This window comes from Chiroxiphia lanceolata, chromosome 1, assembly GCF_009829145.1.
Source record: "Chiroxiphia lanceolata isolate bChiLan1 chromosome 1, bChiLan1.pri, whole genome shotgun sequence".
NCBI classification, from domain to species: Eukaryota; Metazoa; Chordata; class Aves; order Passeriformes; family Pipridae; genus Chiroxiphia; species Chiroxiphia lanceolata.
Window position 1 is genome coordinate 57,630,230 of NC_045637.1, and position 22,859 is coordinate 57,653,088.

At 34.7% G+C, this 22,859-nt stretch overlaps 1 protein-coding gene across 2 annotated transcripts in view; it reads right to left on the reverse strand.

Moving 5' to 3' along the window:
• Positions 1-345: 345 nt before the first annotated feature.
• Positions 346-22,859, reverse strand: part of TMX3 (thioredoxin related transmembrane protein 3) — a 29,494-nt gene continuing 6,980 nt past the window's right edge. The window contains exons 5-16 of one of the 2 annotated variants that reach the window (XM_032696912.1): positions 20,762-20,807; positions 19,125-19,205; positions 17,691-17,790; positions 17,365-17,442; positions 15,109-15,175; positions 13,303-13,401; positions 11,254-11,311; positions 10,509-10,562; positions 10,271-10,327; positions 6,746-6,875; positions 4,504-4,572; positions 346-3,343 (exon numbers count right to left, since the gene is read on the reverse strand). In XM_032696912.1, the coding sequence (XP_032552803.1) occupies positions 3,077-3,343; positions 4,504-4,572; positions 6,746-6,875; positions 10,271-10,327; positions 10,509-10,562; positions 11,254-11,311; positions 13,303-13,401; positions 15,109-15,175; positions 17,365-17,442; positions 17,691-17,790; positions 19,125-19,205; positions 20,762-20,807 (1,106 nt within the window). In that variant the 3' untranslated portion in view covers positions 346-3,076. Of the gene's footprint in view, positions 3,344-4,503; positions 4,665-6,745; positions 6,876-10,270; positions 10,328-10,508; positions 10,563-11,253; positions 11,312-13,302; positions 13,402-15,108; positions 15,176-17,364; positions 17,443-17,690; positions 17,791-19,124; positions 19,206-20,761; positions 20,808-22,859 lie in introns of those variants that run through there. The other variant, XM_032696920.1, reaches the window with a different exon arrangement.

Genomic DNA, 22,859 nt, shown 5'->3' on the forward strand with positions numbered 1-22,859 from the left:
AGACCGAGCATGTCTGAGTGTCAAGACTACTCAAGTGCTTCCAGAAGGAGACATAAGCTAGAACAGTCTAGCTTGGGATAGACTGCCTCAGCATCCCTCTGTTTCTGTAGAAACTCTTTTAAGTATGGTAATTTAGAATTTCTTTTGGATAAAAGCATTTGTTTCATATTGCTAGAGTGCTCACTAAATCAAAGATAAGTAAATATTAACTCCTACTGCAAAATACCAGCTGCAATTCTGCACCGTGTTACTCAAGGCCCAAGGTACTCTTTCAACAAGCACCCTCCTACACAACGTGTAAATCTAAGCTCCTAACACACAGTAAATTAAGCAAAGGAAACAAGCTGTTTAAAATGTTTTTTATTACAGAAAAAGAAAAGGCTTACACTTGACTTAGAAAAGCAGCATTACTTCATGAATCCCAAGTTATTACAGTGAAGTTGCTTTAGGAAACCTTTAGAGACTGCAGAAGAAAAATAAAATGCCCTCCCTCAGACAGCACTCTAGATTACTTATGTGACCACAGCAAATGCCTTAATCTCACGTCACTTCTGACACCCACTATATGACTTGTATGCTTTTCTTCTCCCTGTGACTTGCTCAATATAGCTGGTAGACAGACTCAGTGAAAACAGCAGTACATTTCAAGTTTAATTTTCAATAGTTCAGTACCCATCTGATGGATATTAGACTTCAGAAGTAACCAAGACACAGGCTTTACTCCTAACTCTGACTACTAAGTGCTACAGTTTTAACAGATCCCAGTGTGATCTGTTTCTTCCACAGTATTTTCTTTACTCAGGTCCACATCTCACAAGATTTCTCAGCAAGTTAACTGGTTGCTACTGATTATAAACACGAACAAAAAATAACCACCAAAAAAAAAAAAGGCTCATAGTTGAAACAGCTCTTAGGAGTGCACCAGAACTCAAATATTTTTTAATTTTTATTACACTCCATAGAAGGAACAGCAGCGTTCCAGTGACCACTTTAGGTTTTTTTTAAGTCAAAAGCTGCAGGTTTCCAGCTTGAGCCAAAATTAAATATGTAATTGATCTGTCCTGAAATCTTAAAGACAAAACAAAAGAACATATTACTGCCTTAATAGTCCTATATTTTGACTATCAGCACTGAGTTATGCTGAAGTCCAAAGAAATTTACAGGTTTTACAATAAGTGATTTTTTTATATTTTTTTAAACTTTTTTAATAAACAACTCAGGACCTCCATACCATGTTAAAAAAAACTTGCTAAACACATTTTTAAGCATCTCATTCTTCATGTCTGTACTAAAACTACACCTAAAAGACTCTGCCAAAAAAATTAAACACCAATAAAAAACAAGAAAACTCAAGTCACTATGTACAATTAGCTATAATGACAAAAATGAAAAAAAAAAAAAAGGCAATTCATAGAAGGAAAACGGAGAGAACAAAAAATGGGGGAAAAAGGTATCTGACACACACTACTCAGTATTCTATGAACTCAATTTTTATCTCTCCACCCAAAAGGAAAAAGGTTGGATTCAAAACCAGACAGAAGTTTTCTGAAAAAGTTCCTAATCTCTTTACACGTTTTTTATACTGATTGATAACCAAAATCTTTCAAGTCAGGGATCTACTCTGTATTGCAACATGAAGTCAGCTGTTAGCAAGCTACTTAAAGAGAAGAAACAAGTTTCTTTCCTACAGAGAAAAAGAATACAATGTTTTCCCTGGTTACCATTGTATAGCATCACCAAATTTACTCAAACACAGAACCTGTCTATTTAAGCTTACTCATGTTTTTTATTTGAAATTCTTTAATTTAGTGCTAGAGCATAGTAATTTCTTATGTGATCAAGCTGCCTTATGAGAAAGACATTATAATTTGTATTATACAGTAATATAGCCTTAAACAAAACAGGAACAAAAAGAAAAAAACCCAGCAAGGAATAGTTCAAGGAGGAGCAATATAAGTTCTGTGATTCTCTATGATACTGATGCCAAAGGCTACTTTATAGCTTCCCCTTGGAGATTTTAACCCTGGACACAAATTAGTCCTTTTCACAGTCACAGCGTTATATTAAAACTGAATTTTATGATGAAAAAGGTAAGAAAAATGCATTATACTGATCAATCTATTTGAATGTTAATATTATGCTCTAATAACTCCCTCCTTCAGAGTAAGTAACAGTCTCAAACAAAACCAACTACCTCAAAAGATATGTAACAATCTCAATTAAACACTGTGAAACAAATTTACACCATTCAAAAAGGTTGCCATTAGAGAGCTATACAAAATCATCAGAGGGTCTTTATATTTACGTCTTCCTTTATCAGGTTATGCTGCGGATTTAGGAAACTTAAAGACCTGTCGCACTATAAGTCTGTGCAAGCACTCATAGAAAACAACAGGCAATCACGTTCTAGAAAGTTTGTAACAGTTTTCCAATATTTTTAACTGCTAGAGCACTAGTAAACACTTAAGTCCCACATCCTATATCAAGTAAACATTCTTGACTGCCAATAATTATATTATTACATGGTAGAACAGTCTCCAATTCATAACAATTTACATTTAATTTGAGAAAATAGATAATCTTCTTGGGTTTTCTTTTTCATAATAATGTGCAACAGGTAGAAGATGTGACTTCTTAGAAAAATCATAACTTGTCTTTAGCTATCAGGCTCTGAAAGACTTCACAGCTCTCTTCATTTTTCTTAGTTTTCAGCCCTAATTTTATGTGAATGAGTGCTCAGCTGGGCTATACTAGCAGCAGTTCATCCCATACAGTAAGGCCCAGTAACATGATCTCACTGTTCTGGAAATGAACAATTCAAAACTCTTCCAAAAATGGTATAGAATTGTACCTGCAGATTTCTTCAGTTTAAGTTGCTCTTTGTTAATCTAATAAGGACAATTAAGAGAACACCCATTTTTTTTTCTGTCAATTTCTGAGAAAATTTGAATACATGCAAGTCAAAACTACCATAACGCAGACAAAACGGTCCTCTTTCATGAAGATCATCAATAAATGAAAACCTTCAATAAATAAATCTATTTGGAAATTCTAGAGAATTCTTCTGCTAAACAAGTTAGTCTTTTTTCTTTTCCATTGTGTCTTTCTGTTTAAGCTCTCCATCTGAAAGTTCTGTGTATTTTCCATTCTTTTCCTCCTCTTGTTCCTCCTCACTGCCTTCGTCTGTGAGCTCCCGATCGCCACTTTCCTTTTTAGCTCCCTCATGCTCAAATACCTCTCCATCTGTATCAGCTGTGCAGATTCCATAACACATAATGCTGATGACCCCCAGGGGCAGCCCAAAGAGAAAGCATCCCAGCAGTGGTGAACTCTTGAACACAGACTGTTGAAACAGAAATTTGAAGTAGAAAAGACTTTCAGTGATTAACATAAAGTTACTGCATTACTTCTCTTACCACTCCGCACATTTATTCAAAAATATCCAGAATGAGATTCAGTGGTTTTTCAGGGAGATGGGTAGGGTTTTTTGGGTTTTCTGCTTGCTTGGTTTGGGGTTTGGTTTTTGTATTGCTGTTGTTTTGGGGGTATTTTGGATTTTGTTTTGCTTTCTTCTGCAAAAATGACAAAGAGTCCTCAATTGCAACAATACCTAATATAAGTTTATAAAAAAATACTTAAAAATTCAAATATTACAATATTGCATTGGGGTAGTTAATGTTAACAGGCCAACAGCATATCCTATTCATTGTTTGAAGCTTCAGAAACAATTGTTCTAACAGTGTTACAAAAATACTTTCAAGGAACCAGATTCAGTTACTATTTGTGCCTCATTCTCAAAAATTTGAATAATAAGGGATCTGCAGAAATGTTCTGTTACTAGACAGTTTCCTGTTGAAGATTAGCTAAATGGCATGGGAATAAGTACTTATGGTTGCAGAAATTTATGGTTAAAAGTTGCACTTACACAGAAGTAGAAGCCACTCATATAGAAACGTGTTTCAATTTAAATTCACAGCACGGGTTTATTTGCTTGTGTAGGACAAGTGAAGAAATGGATTTGTGTACTTCTTCAGCTAACAAAACTCTGTTAAGCATAATTAGCTTACAAGAAAGATGATACAAATATTTGCTTTAAACCTACACAAAGAGTAGTATTTAATCCCTTTATGCCATAACTAATTATAACAAAACTGTAACATTTCTCAGAACATGGAAGTGCTACCAGTTTCAGGAAAGGATGTCAAAAGGTCAAGGAAAAGATTTTGAATTTTCCCTCTTCTATCCTTTAAAATACTTGTCAGACATATAGAAAAGGAGTGAAAAACTAAGAAATCAACTTATGTTGAAAAATTATAAAATACAGTATTAAAATATTTATTCAAGAAGTTAATTTGGTTTAAATCTAATTTATATATACCTATAATATATACACAATATATATAATATAAACCAACTTATATAAAAATATCTTTTAACCCTCTGAAAATATCTGTATTGTGATTGACAAGGGTACCATCTAATTTAATGAAAAATAAAACTTACCATTATAGTAGACTTGGCATCATAGATTATTCTCTTGATTCGTTGCAGAAGTCCATCACCACCCTGTGCCTGAAATTTCAAACGCAACCAAGTCAAAACTGCTGACACTTTTCAGTTATGATTCCAAAAGTTCATTCTTCAGACCTTGCAATCTTAAGTCCCTTTAGAAGGAAATGAAAAGTAATTATTCTTACATCTCATGACGCCCAGACACTCCAGCTTGTCAAACTTAGATAACTATTATTCAATAGTCTCACGAAAAAGTCTCTCACAATAGTTTTAAACAATCAGCACCAACTTGAATAGTGGGCTGGCACTCACTCTTACCATAGAGAAACACTAACAAAAATTAGCAACTGTCCTGATATAACATCAATAAAACTGCAGAGATCTTCTGAACTTTCCTGCAGCTACTGGATATCCATTTATGGATTTTTGACAGCACAGTTAGAAAAAGCTAAGGACTAAGCAAAAAGAAGATATGAAGGTGTAATAAATAAAACTTGTGCCAAGCAATGACAGGCTATACCTACACTGTCACCTAATTTAGCAGTGTTCAAAATAACTACACGAATCTAAGGGCAATCTGTCTGTTGAACAGGACTAGTTTTCACCTGTTGAGTTGCCAGAGAAATAAATCCCATTTTGCAAGTTAACTGATCAGCACCTGATCTGACCAAAATCCCTCAAATAGCAAAAAAGTCCACGAAGATCAAACAGACTCACAAAAGGTTACCTATAGGGCTTACAGAAAATACCAAGAAAGTCAAGGTGAATAATCCAACACTTCCCAAGGAAGGGAAGGGTGAAATGTTAGATTTCTCAGAAATTTCTCTGTGGCTCACAAAGTCTCCTTCCTATTAGCAGTTCACCAGCATACTTTGAAGACTGTCATTCCTCAACAGCCGTACAATTTCTTGGGTAAAGAACATAGCCAAAGCAGTGCCATTTTATGTCTGTAGACACCTTAGACAGCTTAAATGAAGGCACATCCTATATTTTTGTCTTGTATAGAGATGTGAATTTAGATCGACCTTTAATCATTCTAGTTGGAATACTGCAAACAAAAAACAGAAAGACCTAAGTGACAAAATAGCAGCAAACTGAGGCATCACAAATTAATTTCCTCAAAATTAAAAACCAGCCAGAAATCAATTTCATTTGTTGTTTCAACCAAAAGGATATATTTAAATAGAGTCTAGCATGTTAATAACATAATTCAATGCACTTAAAAAAGTGAGAACTAAAGAACAAAGAACTATCAAATAAGTTATAGTAATACCCCTCACAATGCAACTGGAAGCATGGCCAGTGAAGTTATGAACAAGTAACTCCACCTACATTATGTTACCACATCAATTTGTCAGATTAAATAAATCATATGACTGAAATGATCTTCAGCATTACTAGCCATTACCACCCAATGATCTAAAACTGCTGATGTAATGGAAAGCAGCATTCAGCTAGCACAGTAAGCATTCTGCAGCAAGTTGGGGCTTAAACCAACACAGGCTTCTCCTGGGAGGCAGCCAAATTATTTGTTAGCACTGCTCCCCTTTGTGGGAAAGCCTTCCACCCCCACAAGCACAAATGAAAGCTCTGATCCACGATCTTTTCTCATCCACATAACATAGCCTTCTGTCTAACAAAGTATACTGAGGGAATAAATACTAAGAAATCATCCAAGCCATCAATTCCAGATGGATTTATTAACTTTGTTGTTTTAACAAAAGACAGCTCGATTTTAGTTTTAGAGCAGACATGGGTAAGCTTGTGTCCATTTCTAACATGAAAAGCAAGTATGCCACTGCTTTTTGAATCAGAACTTATCATTCTTCCACCTATTGGATTTATTGATTTACCATCCAAAAGAAAGAGTATGGTTGAATTATGCACTATAATAAAAATTTTAAACAAATGCATTTAATGCAAACCGGGAGATTAATAATGAGATCTCCATTTACCGGTGCACCATTACAAGGAACATCAAAAGAAGCCAACCAACATTATGCTATAAACAGAATAAACCTTGTTTTCTGCAAGAGGTTTTGCAGTCAGAACAGTGAGCAACAGCACAACTCCAGAATTCACAATCACATACTCATTGCCAGCACACAAGACAATAAGACAGATAGGACAGGAAGATAAAACACATGACAGAGTAACCAAATCTTTTTCCCTAGTTTAGCATCTAAGGAAATAAACATCAACCAACATATTCCAAGTCACAATGAAGACTTACTTCAGCTGTACCATCCAAGATATTGTTAATAAACCGAACCATGTCTTCTGTGCTCTCAATGTGCCTATCTGGTAGAAAATACTGCTGATTGGAGGTATTCAATACAACAATAGTAGGGATTGTCAAGTCACTGGAAACATAAAACAGACAGTTTATACATTTAAAGAACTCCCATGTAAAATATTGGAATTCAAGTAATCGCTGCAATAATTTAAAAGGATATCCATGAATCTTCACTTTCTTGTGTGTTCTTTATAACATTCCTTAAAGGTAAGGGGGAAGGGAGAAGAGAATCACCAGAATGGTTATGTTTCTCATTAATATTTTTTTCCTTCACATCTGTGTCAGTGACACTATTGAAGCTTTTTGCAATTTACATACCCATAGTGACTGCAAATCATGTACCTTACAACTTGCTAGTTAGTAACAGATCACAGATAGTAGCCTTGTATATGAAATGTATTAAGTGTTTTAGCACACAAAGGCAGAAGTATAGTTCAAAAATTTAATCCCATACAACCATGTTCTAACTGATCAGCTCTATTGATCAACCTCTGCCTGTCAAGTCAAAAGAATAAGACACACCAACCAAAGTTTTTCTACATCTCTTTTAGATATGGCAGATGAGCTACAGAGTCTTTAAAGAATTATTACTCATCAGTTAACCACATGCAAAAGCACTGCCTAGGATCACAGAATTGGAAAGAAGAAAAAAGAAAAAAGGTTAGAAATTAACTCTGGACACAGCCCAGTTTAATCTGGACACTGCCCAATTTAATCTTCTGTTCAGTGTAGCACTAACTTCAAAATTACATCAGGTTTAGGACATTTTAGCACTGCACAAGTATAGTATACAACAAGAAAGATTTAAAATACATTAATTAAACTTAAAAATCTCCTGTAGTCTTTGTCAATTTTCAACAATTCTATCAATAATTAATTCAAATACTAGGTGGCTTTCCTTCACAGCAGAAGCAATGCAAATCTTGTTTTTCTATATTTTCACTCTTCTTTAATAGTGTACATTTGTAATCCATGTAATATTGATGACGATTTCAGCTTTAACCATGACTATCAATCCATAATAAATTATCCACGAAAATATTGTTTAGCATTTACTCAAGATTGCTATTTTTCTTTGAAGTCATTGAAATTATCCTAAATTTTTTCTCACATTTTAGGTGTTTTGTTTTGTTTTTTTTTTAATTTAAATTAACATGCAAACCTAAAAGTGAAACAGTTTAATACTTAAACATGAAAACTTTCTAAACTTCTAGAAAGCTGAATACTTCAAAACCGTGTTCCCAGTACTCAAGTTGAAAGCATGGTGGCACCTCAGAAAATGTAAGGGCAACTACAGAAATAACAAAATAATGTCATCCTTTAAATGGAACTTTAAAAGCCCAACCAAACAAAATTTTTTCCACAGAGACAACTTGCAACATAAGATTCTCTAATTATAATTTTGCCTTGACGTTTTTAATCTGTATTTATTAGAAAAACCCAAGAAATAAAAGTTGAAGGCACTCAAATCAAGTCAGGTGTTTTTGCAAGTGCCTAGTAACAAGCCAGCAACTTCTGCCAAAATACATCATCCCAGCCAAAAGAGAACAAGTTTTATTACTGGGATGCAGAAAGATTAATCAAAAAAAAACTAACCTCAAACCAAACCAAAACAATAAAAAACTACCCAGTGTTTCTATTGCATTTAACAGTCTGGTAACTGATGTTCTTGGAGTTTACTGTAGAGCAGCTGAAACACAACCTCCATATACAGATTCTATATGCTATACAGATATTCATAAAAGCACATTTAACGTGTCTCTTCCAAGAACTGAGGAATTAATACTCTACATACACCTCTAGTTGATATTCCCAATGACACCTTAGCTTACTTCGCTTTCAGTAAAGTAATATTCTGTTTTCTTCTTTTGTGTGTAGTTTTAATCGTACCTTTTCTAACCCAGCAAAAGCATGTTCATACACTGGTGAAAAGACAGAACTATAATGTCTCCTTGTGGAGTTATAGCCAAGTTCATAAATTTACTTCTATCAGGATCTACCAATTCTATCCCTACAAATCACACAATATTTTGTCCTTTGTGAAGAAACAGAATTTGTTCCTATGTCGATCTGGCACAGTAAAAAACTATTCTGTGATACATTTCTCACTATTCAGGAGGCTTTTTCTATTTGCACTTGCTGCCATCTGGTGACAAACCAGAGCACTTGCAATATGGTTTTACTTGAATTATTCACGTATCCACAGGAAGAGCAGTTACTTGTAACACTGAACATAATTTGCTGCTTTCTTTTGCTGCTTTCCACTTATGTTTGAAATGTATACTCTGTTTAGAGAACAATTAAAAGCCAGTGAATGCTTGAGCAACAACTTTCCATATACTACAAATTATAAAGTCAGGCCTTTTGCAGATTCAGTTAAACAACCCAGCTGAACAGACCTTGCCACTAGACCACTACCACTCTAAGTGGCAGTTCTGTCTCCGTTCCCTTCATTTCCTTCTTCCCAGAGATCTCATCTCCCTCCCCCCTACTTCTCTGCACATCAGTTCTGGTACTCAGCAGAGCAGAAGGAAAGAGGTTTAAGGGTTTTGTTGAATCAGCAAAATAACTTCCCTACATGGCTAGACAAAAACCATTTTTCTGCCAGATAAACAAGCTGAAACAGCTCAGCAGACAGTCAGATGTAAGAGCCTGCACAGGAGAAGTAATTAATGAAGTGAGGAAGGTCTCACTTTTGGCAACTATAAAGCTCAATCACATTACTTGACTTCAACTGAGAGACAGTTGTTTTTAAATGAATTTTATTCAGGTCTTAATCTGCAGACATCCTACAGAAATACAGATCTTATGACTCCTGGGTCCCCATTAAGCTCCTAGAACCTTTAGGGGTACGAACACATGCTTTATTAATGCTTTGATACCCAAGAAAGGGATTTGGAAAACTTACAGAGCTGGTATACAGACCTCCGGTTTTCCCTTCTTTCACTCCAAAGGCCAGAGGAGAACAAATAGTCAGTGGTAAATGCCAAGAAACTTAACTCTCTAATTATGCATTTTTTCAGACAAGGATCATAACAAGGGCAACTGTCAAGCATCTTGTTAAACCACTTATATATTTCAAAATCTGCCATGTACATATCAAGAGCAGACAGCATCTTCCATGCATTTTATGCTGCTTCTCTACAGAAGCATACTTCTGGTGTGTGTCTTAAAAATGCATCCAGAGTGAAAATCCCACAATTCTAACAGTTACTAACTTAACAAAGCAGACCTAAAAGATAAGCTTTGTCAATCAATATTATCAGTAAGCCAAACTTCTAATATTAAATTATGCAGTTTAATTTAACATAAAACCGCTACTATGTTTCATGCTGAATTCTCAGGACAATGATTTTTTTTGAGTCATGAAAGGCAGGAATTCTTCATAAGATTATTTTTAATTAAATATATTCAGTAACGAATACAAGAGAAGAAAGAAAATTCAAATAAGAATTTACTTACTCCATTAGTAAACTATTAATGTAATCATTTCCATCCATATGGCCAAACTGGAAATCCCTGTAAGAGAAGTGGTGAAAAAAGCAATGATGAAAAAGAAAGTAGAATAGTGAATTTCATCAAAAGTTTATCTTTAAGTATTTTTCCTATAACCGAAGACACTCAGCAATGTAATTCAAAAAAGTGATGATCTAGAAGACAGTTCATTTAAGATATCAGAGTGAGTACCATGTGTGCCTACCTGTGAAAGTGATCCCGATAATCTCTAGCGACTTCCTGAATAATGGACTTTAGTCTGGAGGCAAAAAGAAATAACACTGATAATCCAGGATATGCTCTTTCAAAATACAAACAATAAACACTGAGATTTCCCCAGAAAACAGCAAACTGGACCTCATCAGCAATGAAGATTAACAAAAAATATCTGGCTCATCGTGCTTGGTTCCTAAAGGTTTAAAATCCCATACACAGTACTTGAACAGCATTTTCTTAGTCTAATTACATATGCAACCAGAAAAAAACAGAGGAAGGTCTTGTTCCTCTCAGTCTCAAACTCCAACCCCTTTTTAAATGTTCCACAAACAACAACTATGTAAGCATCACTACACTAATTTTTAATGCGAGTGAGCTAAGTACAGTCATTTGTTTAAACTTACTAAGTTCATCTCAAAGTCATCTGAACTCAAGTACTCTCATCTAAAGGTGACACAATAGCTCTCAAAAGTTGTGAGATCATCCTTGGCTCCTGTGATCTCATTAACAAAGGGTAGAGGAGTGAGTCAGGAACTCCCATCATCTCATTGAACTCATATGTGCTTCAACTGAGCCATAAATTAAGTAAATTCAGGACACTAAGTCAGAAATTAGAGAACACGTGCAAGTTAAACCCACTCATTTAACATAGTGTTTCTTAATAATTAAGAAACTTCTAAAGTTCTCATTACAGCACATTTTTCCCATAGTGTCACCCATACTCAGTTCTGTACCTGGTATGTTCCACTGAAGAGTTTTTGTCATCAATGACTGCAATAGCCACAAGTTTTCCTAAAATAAGGAATAAAATTCTTGAAACCACTTAAAAAGAAACACACATTCTCAATTGGAAAATATGCCAACCCAGAAGAGCAGATATTCTTCAGGGACAGGAATTAGTTTTTAAGTATAAACCAATCTCAAAGCCAAAGAGCCTCTTCGAGCTGACCAAAATGTGGTTTTCTAAAAGCTACTGAAAATAAATGAAGATGTGGCTTAATGCCACACCAGTAGCATTCTATGAAAAGTTTATCCTTAGAAAGAAGTTAAAAGGGAGGAAACACAGATAAAAATTAATAACCTACTCAGGCAACATATGTGCATATACCTAAATACGAGACTACAGAGACCTTTATTACATAATTACAAGCTGATTCTAAGTCATTGAATCACTATTGTATGGAGTTAGTAATGACTACTTTTCACACTATTAAAAATTTGGAGTATTATGGAAAAAAAAATTTGGAAAATTTACTGTCACAGCCCAGAATTCATTACATCATAAAAACAATTTAGTCCACAGACCTCTCTCAGAGGAGCTTAAAGGTCAACACCAAAATATATCGATTTTTCAGATTTACTTTGTGAAGTTTTTCTGATTAACAGAAAAAAACCCTAAACCCAAAGATTCTGACAGTGAATCAGATCAAAGTACATTTAGAAAGCTGGCCAAAGGTTCTCCAGATCAAGCACTTCCTGCTAGGAAAGCAGATCAGCTAACAGTGTAGTCATCAGTCAGATTAACTAAAGCCTACAGAGTGCAGATCTGTTAATTCTCTTCAGATGTCATGATTCACTCAGACCCCCCCCACACCAAGACAACCTATTGCTCTGTTCCTACCTATCATCATGCCACCGGGAGCATTCTCCTCAAAAATAGAAAGTCACTTTTTTCAAGTAATACTGAAGAGTTTTAAGGGCAAGAACTATGATTCATTCCCAGGCTTTCTTGTGAAACAGCAACAGCTTCTCCCCATCCCGCTTCTTCCATACCTCAATTCTCACTTTTCCCCATTTCTTTCCTTAACCTAAGGCACTACCTAGTCAATACACTAGGAGTCAACTACCTTTTAGACTGAAAAAGAAAACGTAAATAAATTCCAAGTACATCAGTTTCTTTAAAGTAAATGATGGTTTCTCCACTGGATTAATAAAGCCAACGTTTTTCTTTTTTGTAATTTGAGGAACTGTTAGACAAAAATGTAACAGGAACAAATATACTACATTTAAAAAACTTGTAACAGCACTTCTGTAAATAACTGTTTAAAATGTAGGTGTAACAATATTAGCTTTATATGTGAGAACCTAGATGTTTCATAATCTTTAAAACCTGAAAGAACTCAATGTTGACTGAATATAAATATTTTGAAAGGGAACGTAGATGATAAGATACCCTGGCCTGGAAAAATCAACACTTACAGCATTTTTTATGATATTTCAGAGTATGTATATCTTAAGAGCAGTACAGATTATTTGCCTATTCCAGAAGTCACTTGGCTGCAAAATTTTTTACTGGCCTACAAAAAATTTTACTAGAGAAAAGCTGAAGTTTTCTGGGACAAGTCCATTTTAGCACACGCTCCACTCCCTTCATATGTTTTAAAGATATCTAAATCCATTAGATGTAAGACATCTGAACCTGTCCATATGTGATACTTCTAAATTTAGTCATAAAATTCCCTGCAGGCACTCCAAGAGTTCATATACAACTTACACAAAACCTAAGGTGCTCTTAAATTAAAAGTTCTACTAATTTTTCTGAATACCACAGGATTAGACACACAAACTTTTATGTTGCGAGGAAAGGACTAGCGTAGGACAAGGTTGTGGATGAAACCTCTAGTCAACACAACAGGTCTCACCAACACCAACAAAAGACTGGCACTGTCAGCTTGAACTCTGAGACTGATTAATTTCTGAGATTTAAAAAACACATTCTTAGTACTCTTTTAATTTTTCTTACACACAAGATGTCAAAGGGATTGGTGGTAGCAGCATCTCACCTGTATCTCCAAGTTCATACAGCGTAAAGCCATCAACATTAAGGTAGCCTTGAAACCTTTCTCTATTTATCCAGGATGACAAATCACCATCTTCATACTCTAACAAAAAAAAAAAGAAAAAAAGAATGCTTTTTTTTTTCATAAGGTAGGCCGTCATATTTACTACTTCAGTACTATAGAGGTAAACACTATTTTTTCTCCTTTTTTTCTTTTATTCTTCTTAAGTTATCACATGTTTCTGGACATTTCGGTTTTAAAACTTCTAAAGCAATTTTCAATTGTTGAAGAAAAAATGTGTTAGAGAAAAGCGTGAAAAGTTGATTTTTTCTCCCCAAACTCAATGATAAACAATACTATATTAAAAGTTGTGATACAGTGTAGAAAGGAACAGTTCCAAACTCTGTTTTTAAAGGTGTATGTGTGCTTGTCATCAAGTTTCAAACTAAGTAAACAGAGATACAATTACAGAAAGCAGTATTTGTGAGACTTCTTAAATGAAACAAAGAACTCAAGAAAAAGTAGATGCATCAACAGCACTGTGAATGTAAAGGAATAAACAGTCATGTATGACTGAGAATCAGTTATACTGAAGGCTAGTTTCACATGCTAGATGTTTTAATTCATAAAGAATCCAGTTCTAACACAGACCACCAATTAGATCTTATTCACAAGTAAAAAAGAAAAACATATATAAACATAGTGTTGCATATTATGTGTACAATAAACAAATTCATATTATATAGTGTGATTTATCAATAACTTCAGGTTAACAATTATTTGCCATAAGATAGTAGCAAACAATTCCAAGGATAATGCTTCCCATAGGTCTGCATCAATTTCCCCTACTAAGGGGAAGAAAAAAAAACCCAAACCAAAATACCAGACAAGCTGAGAGCATTGAACTGGATTCTGCCAGAACTTTTTCTTATGGTAAGCTCAGTCATAACAGTTGGACATAATAACCTTATTCAGTCTCTTAAACTGCATCTTCATAATTTGTTTGACTTAAAATAATGTTTCTGGTACATTCTGAGACAGTAAAATTTTTACGAAATAAATTAGAAGCCTGTTTCATTATGCGTCACGCATTCGTTTTAAAAGGTATGGAAAAAGCAAGCAGGCAACACAGCAAAAGGCAATTCAGAAGTGTTTCTCTTACAAGCTTTCTTTCTCCAGGATTGCAAAAAGCATAAAAAAATTTAAATGCAAATTAAGGAGCCTAGAGAGTGAATTTTTATCTGGAGGCAACAGACTGAAGAGGAAGACAAGTATATCCCTTCTGTGAAGTCACAAAGAATATCCTTGATGGCCAATCTGGAGTATTTTGCTGTGGTACTACCTATTTTCAGAAATGAAAACTGCAGATTAATCTTCTGAGTGATACATTTTCAACTTACAGTAAATCTCATTAACTGTTCGAAACTGTAAATTCATCGTATGTGTGATTCCTCTTCAGTAAGTTTTCTGCTATTTTGTGTATGATGAATTACAACAGTGAGGGAAGGAGTAACTTTTATAAGTACATTAATGCCAGCAAATAATAATATTGGAAGCTACATCTTACTTATAACACAAAGCAAATATCATCACTTCTACTTCAGTATTCCTAAAACAAATGCCTTGCATTTTGTGGCATAAGAACTAATTATTTTTTTCTCTTCTCCTTCCTGAAGGAGTTGCTATTTGTTCTAAAACTGGGGAGTCTCCCAGAACCCCAATATAAACTTCAAAAAAATCCCACCTCTTCCAGTTTCTCCATATATACTTTAAATATATTTTCTTAAGGTAATGTCCACTTTTACTTACCATCATAAACAAAGTAAGTTCCATCTTTGAAGACCATAACAGCAGGTAATTCAGGCAATGTCACATACTGAAAGAGTTGGTTTTCAATTAATCCATGAAAGATTAAAAGATGTTTAAACAGACAAACTAAAAAATCTGAAAATATGGAAATGCAGTCCTTGGGAAAATCTCTAAGTACATCTAAATATTTTCTGTCTAAATTTACTAAAATAAATTTATCAGCTTCTGCATATTAAAAGTAACACATCAATGTAGTTTTGAGAGGTAGACCTCACAAAGCGTAAATGAAACAGGATTTTTTACTAGTATCTCCAGCAGCATGAAGAATATTTTATGAGTTGCACATGAACTTTAGATAGGAGATCGTAAACTTGAGGGTTTTATCAATTATGGTCCCTGTTCCCAATCTGTGCTGTTGTCAGCATACCTGTCATACTGCTATTTTTTCTAAATGTACAGTAAAATAGTAATACTGATAACATGTCCCACTAAATCTGGGCTATTTCTTGTGGTTCAGACTGATGGGAATAAAAAGAAACAGCTTCAGAAGACGAGGCTGCATACAGACCTAATTTAGGCAAAAGTAACAATGAAAGCCTGCATTACCATGTTAAACATGATATTTAGGATGGTCAGCAACATACTAAAAAAAGAGGTGTAGAAACCTTTCTCTTGGAACTTAAAGAATCTCATTCAGCTCACATTTTCAGTGAACTGCCATAGAAAATATATACTGCATCTACTCCTGACTGCTTGTTACCATTCAAAGTCAAAATTCTGATGGCACTTGTGGTTAAAAAAGGACTATATCATGAGCATACTTTTAATTATGTTGGCTGAATTGTCTACTGATATGTTTGGGAAAGGTAAGAACTGCATCATTTCCAAACAGCATGCCTTCTGTAATCATTCTGCATTATCTGTCTTGGAAATAAATGTAAAAGCAGTAGGTTTACAATGTAACAGCTGATACAAATGAACAATAAGAAAATTCTAAGTGATGCTTTCGTTCTCTTATTTTAAACATAGTTTTACATCTTTAAAGGACAAATCAATCTGCGTACAGATTACAGCTCGCAAAAGACACCTGAAGCTCGGAACAAGATTACCTAAGGTGACAAAACAAAGCCTAACAGTGAACAGCGTTATGGAAAGGCTCATTACAACTCTAGCACTCAGTAATTTCATAACATTTTTGCTTCTCTCCACAGAATATTACTACTTCAGCTTAATGACAACGGGGAAATTACCTTCCGTGAAAAAAAAAGCTCACTGCTTACATCAGTGTGATCACAGAATCTCAAAGACTTTGAGCCTTTTACACTCTTTCCACTGCACAACTGAACAGTACTTTTCTTGCTCAGGTGGGGCTGAAGTGCAAATAGCAATATTCAAATTAAGGTGGCCTGGAAATCTAACAATCTACTATTTAAAATGAGTATGTTCTACTTATGATGTTGGAAAATGCAGCTGCCTAAAAAAAAAAAAAAAAGCCAACAAATTATGCTAGTTCTCACCCTGATAATCCCAAACTAATTTCCAAGTCACGTTTTATCAGGCATGGAGTAGACTTAGGTCCCACTTGGAGATACCAGTAAATGAAACAGCCTCTTGATTTTGCTTCAACAGGTAAGCAACAATGATTAGACTAACAACAGCAATACCAATTTTTTCCACCCTTGTGACTAACTGTCAATATTTTCCTTGTTACAGACTCCTCCAAAGAGCCACATGAGAATTCTGCAGTCAGTAGACTGGATCCATTGATCCCCGGGCAGACTAATGTTTTGATCAGCTGTATTGTACAAGACAAAAATAACTTACCTCTTCACTTACTTCTCTGATTACTAAGGTATCAGAAGTTCTCCATGGTAAAGACCCCCAAATTAGTTTTAAAAGTGGTTGGTGAAAGGACTGGCTGAAGTAACAAGAGTTGTACATTGGCTAAAAGTCCAAGTATCTACTTTCTTGAGCAGGTTGAATGGTCCAAATTGAGTTCCACATATCTTCTGATTAATTTTATTAATGTGACTGAACAATTAATTTGGCCAAAACAAAGCAGTGACAGACTTGAAACTTGGTTTGTATTCTTTCCTCATACAGACTCAAAAATTATACGTTTCAGTGTAATTATTTTGGAATCTATCAAAGCCAAATATACTGTAAGAAGCCATCTCTGTGCCACTGAAACAGTAAAATTACATATATGAGAACAACACCACTTCTGTGAAAATAGTAGGCATGGAAACAGCTTACCTCAGGCACTACATCTTCTGAGGCAGAAAAAAAGTACGTATAAACTATTAGTTCTGAAGCAACTTCAATGTATTTTTCCTGAAAAAATACAAACAATGTTTTTTAATTTCTGAACTTTTAGTATGGGTCAAATAAAAGCTTTGTGACATAACTCATCTTCAAAGAGAAATTAGAAAATATGGGTTATGATACAAGATTGTAAAAACAAATAAATGTAGAAAGACCACATGAATTTGTTCAAGCATACACTTCAGTCTTTTAAAAGATATTTTAAATTACTCTGTGAATACCCAAAAGAAGTAACTTTACTTAATCAAGCTTCAAACCTTTAAAGGAGATTCACCACCAACATACACAAAAAGTACACGATGTCTCTTTTGCACATGCTCAAACATATGCTGGCTAGGAAGTGGTCTGATAAGAGGTCTGGGAGGAAAATAAAAACAAGAAAGAAAATTCTTAGTTTTTTCAACCTGTAAAACCCAAACAAATAAAAATCCACAAGAAAATGTCATACAGTTTTTTGTGGTTTTTTTTAATTAAATTACACAATGCACATTAATTCAATTTTTCAATTTATTATTTTATTTTCAACTAAAAGAGAAAAGAAAAAAAGAAAAATTCCTCCTAAAATAACGTGCTATGTTCCTCAAATAGCACACTTAAATTTAAAACTCATATCTTAGTACAAAATGTTGCTACAATGGAAACATGCATACCATTTACTAGTCACAGAATCAGAGACTGAGCTGGACTGGAAATGACCTAAAAGATCATCTGGTCCCATCCTCCCACCATGGGCAGGGACACCTTCCACTAGACCAGGTTGCTCAAAGCCTCACCCAGCCTGGCCTTGAACACTTCCCAGGATGGGGCATCCTTACAGTAAAGAACTACATCTTACCACCCTTACAGTAAAGAATTTCTTCCTGATATTTAATCTAAATCTATCCCCTTTCTGTTTAAAACCATTGCTCCTTATCCTGCCAGTACAGACCCTGATAAAAAATCTCTCTTCTTCTTTCTTATAAGACCTCTTAGCGAAAGGCCACAATAAGGTCTCAGTCATTTGAGAGATAAAATTCTGAATTTAAGCACGGCAGTTATGAAATGTGGTCTTAAATCTTAAAAAATTCTGATCCCTCAATATTCCTAAACCACAGACTTCCAAAGAATAATGAATATTATTGTTCCTATATCAAAACTTCTTAATTATTTTTTAGAATGGAGGAAAGAAATGTGACTTTTTTTCTCCCCAAAATTTACTTGTCAATAACATTTTGAGGTCACAGGCCACTGTAGGGAAGAAAGAGCGAGCCAACAGAAATTGTTATGAACAATCCTGCCAAAGCATTTCGTTACGGTGCCTATGGCATACTTTTCAGAAGCACAACTTCGGAGCATGAAACATCTTCTGCCTTAGTAATGATGCCTGTCAGCCAACATTTAGATTGGCATTCTTGTTTCTGACTTCCCTGAGCTTCATTTGTTCACAGTTTCCAGTACTCTGAAAAGCCCTTAGTTCTTGCACTGTAAAGAAGGTATTGTGGCTAGCCAGTCTCTCTTTACTCTCTCCATGCCACTCACCACCAGCCTCACATGCAGTGACACACATAGTGATAGGCATCAATAGCACATATAGTTTTTAACTTTGTGTCAGTATCTTGTTCTTTTTTAAACAGATTTAATTCTTGGCTCACCTCAAAATCCTAAGTAAGTTTTAAGTCCCCAGAACCAGTTTCACAGAAGAGTATACTTACCCTGCCACTCTATTAGCAAATTCAACTATATCATCTTTGGTTCTAGGTCCTCTATAGTTGTATGCCAAGTCACCTTTTAAGCTAGATAAATGGGAAAGACAAAAAAAAAGAACAGAACTGAAATGACCTAAACTACATTTGTACACGCAGAATTACTCAATCTTCACAGGTTTATTACAGTCACCTTTTAGTGAGTGAGAAGTAACAGAAGTGGTCAGCAAAATAGAAAACCCAATAATGCAATACAACGCAATTATGCAGTAAAAAATTATTTACACAGTATCTGATTTATTGACTTTTTGAAATAATTAGCATTCTTTTACATTTATTTTTCTAGTGCACAGCAGTCATTTACTCTGTAAGCACACAGATAACTTAGAACATTTGCTTATGACTGTATAAAAAAATCCCACCCCACACCCAAATCAAACCCCAAACACTCAACATTTATACTACTGAGGTATTAGTCTTTATAAAAGACAAACATATAAACTTCTTTTTTTTTTTTTTTATAATTGAAAGGTATCAAATAACCTGCAAAACCTTCCGAATATATGTATTAAATTAAGCTTACATGAAGTGTTGGTCAGCTTATGGTACTCTGCTGACAGGGGATGTAGCACACTTGCATTATTAGAGTATTCCAGAAAGTTTCAATAATTTTAAGAGGTTTTCTTTAAATCCATATAGGTTTAGGAAACTCACAGGAAAGAAGTAATGATAAAGTGAGTTTTCAGTGCCTCTATATGCCAATAAAATTTTTCATCCTTAAAGATTAATAAGCTAAATATCTCTTGTTGCCTTCTTGTCACTTTGACAAGATTCATTATTACATATTATAAGTATTATTTGCTTAAAAAATAACCTGCTAAACCCCCCAGTCTGTTCACAGTAAAAAGGACCCAAAATTACTGTGTCTTAATATTTAATATGACCTTGTACTGGACTATAAACTACATGTGTTATAAGTAAGTACATAGAATATCATTATGGATTGATATTTTCCTATAATTTTTGTCCTCCACTGTCTTTTTTAAATTAGATGAAGAAAAAAAATCTACATATACTTCTCTTGTTAAACAACTTTTCTCACCCTTCACCCTACACAGTAACTACTACTGTTACTAGTTAGATTTTTAAGGTACACAGGAGAGAAGAGAGAGGCAATTGAAAATAAGAAACTGCAATCAGCAGCTTACAAGAAGTTAGTGGGAAGACTCAGCTATGCACTTACTGCCTGAATCACTCTAAAGATGTCAAATCAAATGGAGGAAGGAATTCCTTTTTATAATAGTTGTGTGTATATATATTTGAAAGACATATTTGTGTACACACACTTCTACATAACTGCATCGAAAGCAGCAGTTAAATGAAGTCCAATTTGTTAACCTGTCTATTAAGAATTCTGTTTCTAAATAAGATGATGGATATGACTGAATTTCACAGCAAAACAGTCCAGTAGAAATCAAAGACAATGCTACCATGAGATGGTGAAGTGGCTTTTTGGGGTTTTTCTTGGTTTGAGTTTTACAGGTTTTTTGTGATTGGTTTGTTTGAGATTTTTAAATGAACAGGGCTATGTTTTCTTTAGTGTCATCAAATCAGTGTTAGAAATTCAATAGGAAGCATCAACTTACAGCTTAATTGTTGGATAGCCTCGTACACCAAATTCAGATGCAATACCTGAAAGAAATGTGTTAATGCCAAAGTGAACCAAGACTTTCTTGCTCTCCTACCTTAATCATTAAACATAGTTTACTATTCAAGCCACAACAACAAATGAAAGAACTCCCACTTAGTTTAATATGAATTATTTTACTTGCTTATTAAGCTACTAAATTTTGGACCTCTTAAAGAAGGCTCTCAATTCATATGCCACAACTCAAATGCCATGAGAATCCTCTAAATAGACATGCTTGACCTGTTCTAACCAAAAGGTAGCATACATTTTAAAATACATACACAATTGACTGAAAATACTAGAGGCAAGAATTAAGCATCAAGGATGTACAATAGTAAATAGTAATGCTTGAAAGAAATACAAAACATATGACATATAGTCATATGCTACAGTAATGCCTAACAACAGAAGTGCAGTATCATACTGCAGCAGTTACAAAAAAGGTTTTACATCTGCATTCTGCAGACATAAATGAACCTCACCAGACACAGACACTTTCTAAGCAATCAGTTATTTACCTGCTGCTTACGAAAGTGGTGAAAAGCAAAATGACTGCAGAACTTTTTCCCCCACCTCAGGTTTGTTTAAAACCTTGTATCTTGCTACCATCTATTATACGAGTACAATTTGCAACTACCCTTCCACTTGTGAACAACTACCACCTTAAACTACACTTTTCAGTCAATTCAGTGTTTTCCAAAAGTTAAACTGAGTAGTCTTCAAAAAAGGCTAAAATTAAGTATAAAATTCTGGCAACAGTTGTGCAATTCCCTATTGAGTAACAATTCCTGCACTCAAAAAGCACGAAGAGTCAATACCTCTAACAAACATTCTGAAGCTACCAACCATATGTCAGAGCAAGCAGATGTGGGAGGACTTGTGTGCAGGGCTCTCAGTAACAGTTTAAGAACTGTGATCCCTAGGTACTGGATCAGTACCTTATTGCACAGCACTACAAATAAAACTAGCAGTTCACCTACAGGCATCTTAGTCAAAGATGACTGTTCTAAGAAATACAGGTACTAGGATCAATTTTATTCTGATCCTTTCCTCTCACAGTTCTACTACATAGACTTAAAATGCATTAAAATGTATATCAGAACATTCAATCACAAGAGCTGACAACAGAGTTTATTTCTCCTTCTACAGCTCTCATGCATGGACAGGAGAACTAGAAAACAGCCAATTTTTAATACATTATTTTTAAACCTCCCAGCCTTGGAGATTACCAAAACTCTCTCAACATCCTGGAAGTGACATACTATTTACACCAGCACCTCCACTTCTTGATATAAAGAACGCAGTACAGGCAAACAGCAGCAGTTGTGTCAGCCTGAGGCATGATGTGTTTCTACTCTGATCATATTCAGTGGACTTTGAGGCAAAGTCCCCCTGAAAATTCAACTGATAACACAACAGGTGACCTCTCTTGATAAAACTCCTGTGTCCTCATAACGCAGAGCCACCTGAGGCAACACTTACTGGATGATTTATATGTTCATCTGTGATTTCAGCTCTCTGACAACAAGCTACCCAGAGTTCAGATTTTTCACACTACTTCCTATTTCAACTAGGAACACAAACTATGCAGAGCCAACCATTCATGTTCCTTCCTGGTTACATGTCCACAAGTTCCAGCTGCATTCCCTTCTGATATTCTCAAGACTGAATTACTTTGATTTCACAGAATCTTTAGATTGGAAAGATACCAAGCAGAACTGACTTGAGCTTTTCATAACCAGATGTTATAAAATTTCCACTTTCAAAATAAAAGTGCAAAACTATTTCAAGAGATTTATCGGACACTATTTTATAAAACTGGTAACAAATCTGAGTAGAAAGACTTTTCCAGGGCACAAAGGAACCCTTGCAGCTTTCAGTAATTTTTATATGTGCAAAACTGAATTATAGAACTAAAAAACAATGTGCCAATTCTGTTCTAGGCATAAAATATAAGAATTTAGCATCAGGATGACAGATGCAAATATTCAGGGTAAGAGTTCATACAATTTATATGATTTAGAATTTTATATATATATGACTGGAAAGCTAGA